The sequence below is a fragment of the Ursus arctos genome, unplaced genomic scaffold (genome assembly GCF_023065955.2).
Source record: "Ursus arctos isolate Adak ecotype North America unplaced genomic scaffold, UrsArc2.0 scaffold_14, whole genome shotgun sequence".
NCBI lineage: Eukaryota > Metazoa > Chordata > Mammalia > Carnivora > Ursidae > Ursus > Ursus arctos.
In genome coordinates, this window is record NW_026622808.1 from 11,742,647 (window position 1) to 11,748,670 (window position 6,024).

At 63.7% G+C, this 6,024-nt stretch overlaps 1 protein-coding gene across 3 annotated transcripts in view; it reads right to left on the minus strand.

Moving 5' to 3' along the window:
- The window catches only part of SPNS2 (SPNS lysolipid transporter 2, sphingosine-1-phosphate), a 30,791-nt gene extending 26,461 nt beyond the window's left edge, over nucleotides 1-4,330 (minus strand). The window contains exon 1 of one of the 3 annotated variants that reach the window (XR_008959043.1): nucleotides 3,865-4,330. Coding sequence is in view for 1 of the 3 variants with exons in the window: in XM_048226843.2 (XP_048082800.1) it covers nucleotides 3,865-4,234 (370 nt within the window). In the remaining 2 variants the exon portion in view is untranslated. The remainder of the gene's footprint in view (nucleotides 1-3,864) is intronic. The other 2 variants (XR_007191747.2, XM_048226843.2) reach the window with 2 other exon arrangements.
- Nucleotides 4,331-6,024: the final 1,694 nt, after the last annotated feature.

Below are 6,024 nucleotides of genomic sequence, written 5' to 3' on the forward strand. Positions count from 1 at the left end.
AGCTTCCTTGGCAGAAAAGGGCTCCCCCAGGGCAGGGCTCTGCCTCTCATCACCAGCCCCTGCATGGCCCAACTTTAAGCACCCAGTCCGCCACCGGCTGGGTCAGAGGAAGAGAACACTGGGGCTCAGGGAGGTCGGAGCAGGGTCTCAGCTCCCCAGAGCCACTCTCCAACGCCGCGCAAGGCCCGTGCCAGCTCCTCCAGCTGGGCCCGGCTCCAGGAGCGGAGCGATGCCTCCTACACCCTTGGCTCGGCTTCCATTTTACAGATGGAGGAGTGGGAACCCAGAGCCGGCACCGGCACCAGGAGGCAGAGTTGGGGAGAGAGGACCCCAGGCCCCCAGCTGACGAGCTCCCTCTTTCTCCTGAGCTGGCAGCCGTGACTGGGCTCAGAGTGGCGACTGGGGGGCTGCCAGGCCGGTGGGGGCCACGGGAGGAGCCACGTGCCTGAGGGGACCTCAAACTGCCTCTCCCAAATTGAGCACAAGTTCATATACTCGGAGGGCTCTGGCCCCAGCCAGAAGCAGGGGACGCCCTCCCCACCTCCACCGAGAGAAAACTGCCCCGGGGCGGTCCCGGTCCTGTTCCTCTCACTGTGTGAGCTCCAATAGGTGCCTGTCCTCCTCTGTCCGCGCCAGGAGATGGACTGAAGCATCTAGAGGTGGCTTCTGGGTGACTTTGCTCGTATCCCATTGAAGCAAGCCCCGGAAGAAAGCCGAAGCCAGGGCTGGGCCCTCCTGGCCGGCTTCTGAGGCCTGCTGTCCTCAGGGGGTTCTCATGGGGAGGAGGAGAGGCCATAATTAGCTGGGAGTACTAGGGCAGAGGCAGAAGCGCACCGTTCCCAGGATGGAGACCGGCCTGGTGGCGAAGGGAGGGAGGGGTTCTCAAAGGGACCTGAAAGGGACCGTGTGGCTCAGACGTGGTGGGGCTGCAGAGACACGGGGGAGGGAAAGGCAGTGGACACGGCGCAGCTCTCCCGGGGGTCTGCTTGGCCCGGGTGCTTGGAAACATCCTCATGTACTCCACAAACCCAGGAGCTGGAGAGGAGGAAGCGGTAACCTGGAAGGCTCAGGGGACACCCCCAAGGTCACCCAGCTGGAAAGCTGAAGAGCCTGACTCGAACCCTGGCATCGTCTGTGCTGCCCACGGCAGTGGGCCCAGCCACTGTGGCTGTTGCTGCCTGACACGTGGCCAGTCCCCACGGACAGGCGCTGTAACTGTAGGTTACACACCAGGTTTCAAAAGTCAGGATGAGAAAAAGAGCAGAATGGCCCATGAATAGCTTTTATACTGATGGCATGGTGAAATATTTAGATATAGCAGGTTGAATAAAATGTTTTTATTTCACTTATTTCTTTTTACTTTTCCAATGTGGCTCCTAGAAATCTTTAAATTGTGTATGTGGCTTGCATGGTATTCCTTTTGGAGAGAGTTGGTCTATACCACAAAGGTAGAAAGGCACAGAACAGATTTAAAGAGAAAGGAATGCCTTCCATTCTTTGACGAGGAAGCCAGGGCCACACAGGTGAGGTTCTCAGGGGCCAGGTGGGCCAAATATTAAAGAGGACTGAGCAATTCAGTGTCTGCCTCCCCTCCTGTGTCCCAGAAGGGCCAGCCAGCAACAGGTGGACTCAGGTCTAGAATGACCACTCCCCTGCCCTCCCCCTCCAAGCACATCAAGCCATAGTAGTTGTTATAGAGACAATCTTCCTAAAAACTGAACTTGGGGGCAGGGGCGTGGGGGAGTCTGCCATAAAGAGAGGGAGCCAGGCTTATCCGGAGAGGAAATCTGTGTACGTTGTTGACGGGTGTTGGGGGAGGGGCGGTGCCTGAGCCCTGGCCAGGGACAGGGAGGGATGCATAGCCCTGGCTGCTGTTTGCACAGGGTTTTCCGGGCCTTCCTCCCCACGGCCCCACGCCCCTCTTAGCTGCCGCTGTCCATCCCCCCTTACCTATTCACTCGAAATTTCCTATCTCGTGCTCCCATGCTGACTCTGGGACCCAAGGAGGGCTGGGGGCAGATAAGCTCCACACCTCCGGATCCCACCCCCTCCCCTCAGTCCCTGGCAGAGTCAGTGTCCCTGAGAATACCAGGGAGGGGTGGTCTGGGGCCGGAAAAAAACAAGTTGTGAAGTGTTACAATGCCAGCAGCTGCACCGTTCAGTGCCGGCTGGAAGGTGGGAAGTCTCTTCCCAGGCCAAGGCTAACCGGGGGGCCTAATGCCAGCCTCATATGCACTCCCAGGCCATCTTGGACGCGGACCGCACCGGGGCCTCGGTCTCCTCATCTGTACACAGAAGTCCCCAACGTTCTCTGACTTCTCCCCACTTCAGGGTGACACCTAAGCTCCCAGGTCCCAGGCAGCACGTCCTGAGCATTCCAAAGAAAGAGCCTCCTGGGCATGGCCCAGCTCAGAAACTGGTACCACTGGTACCTGCTTCCAGCTCCCTGGAACGGGAGAGAACGGAGAGCCAAGGGGTCTGGAGAGCAGGAGGACAAGGGTCTCCCACCAGAGTTCTCCCCTTCTACCTGACACAAAACCCCGTTCAACAGAGGAGACCGAGGCCAGGAGAAGGGAAGGGGACCCAGGGCCACATGGTTTACACCAGGGCTCTCCCCCGACCTACAGAGTTCTCTTTACAGTCTGTCCAAAATTCCTCCTGCTGTCTTTTTTCTTTTCTTTTCTTCCTTCCTTTCCTTTCCTTCCCTTTCTCTCTTTCCTTGTTGTTTCAGATTTTGCTAAGCTGTGCTTAGGCAGGTTCTGGGCCAGGGTGCCGTGTGTAGAGTCACGCTCTCCTCCCACAGGAACCCCTCATACCAGCCTGGCCAGAGCGCTTTTCTCTCAAGGTTACACCATTCTCTCCTAGAGGCAGCTCAGGCCACGGAAGGGCCCTACTCACAGACCCCTGAGAACTGGGGGAGAGGGAGTGAGCCGCCGGAACCCCAGAACCCTGCCTACCCCCCAGGGGCCCAGGGCTCATCCACCTCACAAATGGGAAACAGACCCAAACACCAGCTGAGACTGGCCCAAGGTCACACAGCAAGCACACGAGGGGCAAATCTGGGACCAGAAACTAGCTGTGCTATCGATCCCCACCCCCTCCCCAAGGCTGGTTCCCAGAGATGCTCCCACGGGATGAGGCAGCCCCCTCTACAGCCCCAGTGGCCTGCGCCCCACCCCAGGCCCCAAGCGCCATAGAGTAGGGGGAGGCGTCTTCAGGCCTGTAGCCAGGGCCAGCTGCAAACCGCATCCTGGGTCCCCAGGCGCAGCGGACCCGCCCCGCCCCTCCCTCCGCTCCCCGCAGCCCCGAGCCTTTGTCAGCCACGCGCTCACACACAGATCCGAGCCGCCCGCGCGCACACACCCGGTCTCCCCTGGCGCACACCCGCAAGGGGCGCGCGCACTCGCCACACGCACGCAGGGGAGTGGAGGCGGCGGAGGAAGGAAGGAACTGACCCGCTACGGCCCGACAGACCGCCTGGGCTGGGGGAAGGGGAAGAGAGGCCGGGGAACCTGAGGCTGGGGCGGGAGGGGGCACGGAGGCGAGAACACAGAGACGCAGAGGAGACTCTCGGAGAAGAGGACAACGGATGGGACGTCAAGGGCTGGCGAGGACGCGCGGGCTACTCCAGGGATGGGGACTCCTTTAGCCCCTGGCCCGGCGGGGCGGGGGTAGGGGGGCAGGGGGCGGGCCCCGGATTGGACCCGTGATTCACCGGGCTTCACTCGTCCAGTTGTGCCTGAGAACAGGGCCCTTAGAAACCCCACGCACGGCTTGAACATAAGGGCCCTGGGACCAAAGGCTTCCCGGGGTACCTCCAGGCGGAGGGTCACGGTTCTCGGGCTGGGTGGGGCACCCGCTCACCTGCCACGGTGTACCTGTCCAGGTAGTTGAGCACGTTGCCCAAGCTGAGGATGGCGGCAGCTGCCCCCCGTCCGCGGCCCAAGCTGGCTGGTTTGGGCTGCTGAGCGCTGGGGCCCTTGGCAGCGGCTGCGCGGCTGGGGGTGCCGGGGGCGCCGGGCGGTCCGGACGGAGCCCGCCTCACGCTGCCCGACAGCGTCTGCACCTCATCGTCGGCGGCCGCGACTCCAGCGGCGCCCACTCCGCGCGCCCCGCAGCAGCCGCCACCTCCAGCCCCTCGCTGCGCCCCCCGGCGCCGGCGCCGCCGCTCCGCGTCCGCCTCCTCCTCCTCCGCGCCGCCCGCCGCCGCCGAGGCGCATTCCAGGCACATCATGCCGGCCGGGGCCGGGGCGGCGGGGGGCGCGGGGGGCGCGGGGCCCAGCCCGGGCCCCCTCAGTGCGTGCGTGCGCCGCGGAGCCGCCGCTGCACCATCCCGGCCGGCCCGTCGGCTCCTGCGCTCCGGCCCGCGTCCAGCGATGCGCCGCCGCCGCCGCTGCCGGAGCTCTGACAGCTGCGGCCCGGCCCCGCCCACCAGGCGGGGCCCAATCGGCGCGCGGCTCGGCCGCGGCCCCGCCCCGCACGTGCTGCCCGGGGCCGCCGACGGGGGCGCAGTGGGCCGCGCGGCCGCGGGGGCAGGAGCCGGGGCTCCCCCACTCCCCCACGCGCAGGAGCTCCGGGCGCGCGCGGGGAGGGCCCGGCCCAGCGCGCGCGGCGTCCAGGGGAGAGGCGAGAGGGTCTCGGGCGCGTGGGCGGGGCGCTTGCGGGAGAGCTGCTCGCCCGCCCTGATTGAACCGGCCTGGGGAGAGCCTAGAAGCGTGACCGGTGGGGGGTTTGGGCCCAGGCCCCAGGCCTCAGCCAGGCGAGGGCCACTACGTTGCCCACCGCCCCAGGGAAACCCAGATCCAGCTGCTGACCTCTCCCTGGTCCCATTTGTGTGTGCGCGCCGAGACCCTACCCGGGCCCCACCGAGAGGCAGCCCCTGGCAGGGAGAGCCGGGCTCCCATGCGGCCTCCCAAGCTTCAGACTTCCAGCTGTGTGCCAGGGAAGGGACAAAGCCCAGAAAGGAAGACCCTGGGCAGACCCGTAGCCCTCTCTAGGTCTCTGTGTGTCTCCCGGGGTAGAGAGGAGGACAGATTCAGTCTGGAAGTCTGAGACGTCACCACCCGCTATGGAGGAGGGCGCGTCCTGTCTCCCCAGGACCGTGGTCCAGTAACTTCCGTGTTCAGGGCCACAGCCCATCTCAGAGGAGCTGTGGTTCTGTGTCCCACCCCCAAACCCACCCCCTTCATCTGTCTGAGACTTGGACTGAAATTAAATCCCATGCAAAGTGCTGAGGACAGAATGTTAGCACTACACGAAGCCGGGAGAACCGGAAGTACCCCATGTCTCATGGCCAGTCCCAGGGTCCGGAAAAGACCCCACCACAGACATGCAGCCAGCTGGTGGCAGAGCCCGTGCTGAGCCGGGTTTGTGACACCACCCGCCTGGGTCGGGAGCTCAGTTCCCACTGCAGGCTGCTCTGGACCCCGAGTCCACAGACAGGTGCATCCCACAGAAGTGCTGGCCACAGTGAGTCATGGCGTAGCCAGCGGTGATGAGGCACGAGGCACCCTCCTGCTGCAGGCAGAGTTAATCCCCAGGCTGGTGTTTCTTGGCGCCTTTCGAGGTGTATTTTAACTTCTGCAAAGTGACTAAAAATACGCTTCGGTGTGTTGGGTATGGGTGACTGTCACGGGAGGGCCAGGAAACAGACCATTCTGAAAGTTCCTCGCTGCCTCGTCCCAGCTTGAAGCTGGATCCGGGAAATTCTGCTGGGCGCCCTGGGACGACAGGCGCTCAACAGGGCAGCACGGACCTAGGAGCCCCGTGGGGCTGGGGCTGGGCCCTGGCAATGCCCCTCATCCCTGCCGGGGTGGTGCCAGCTAGGGGACAGTGCCCAGCTGTGGGGCTGCGTCCAGCTGTGAAGGAGAAACAACCATGGCTCGAAGCCCAACCCCAAGATCCCCTTTCCACTCACCAAAATTCCTTCTCCTTTCAGCCATAGCCCTGCCCAGGGAGACAATTTTAGCTCTTGACCAGAAAGGGGAGCACTCCCTTCCTAGGACCAGTAGGCCCAGAGCAGGG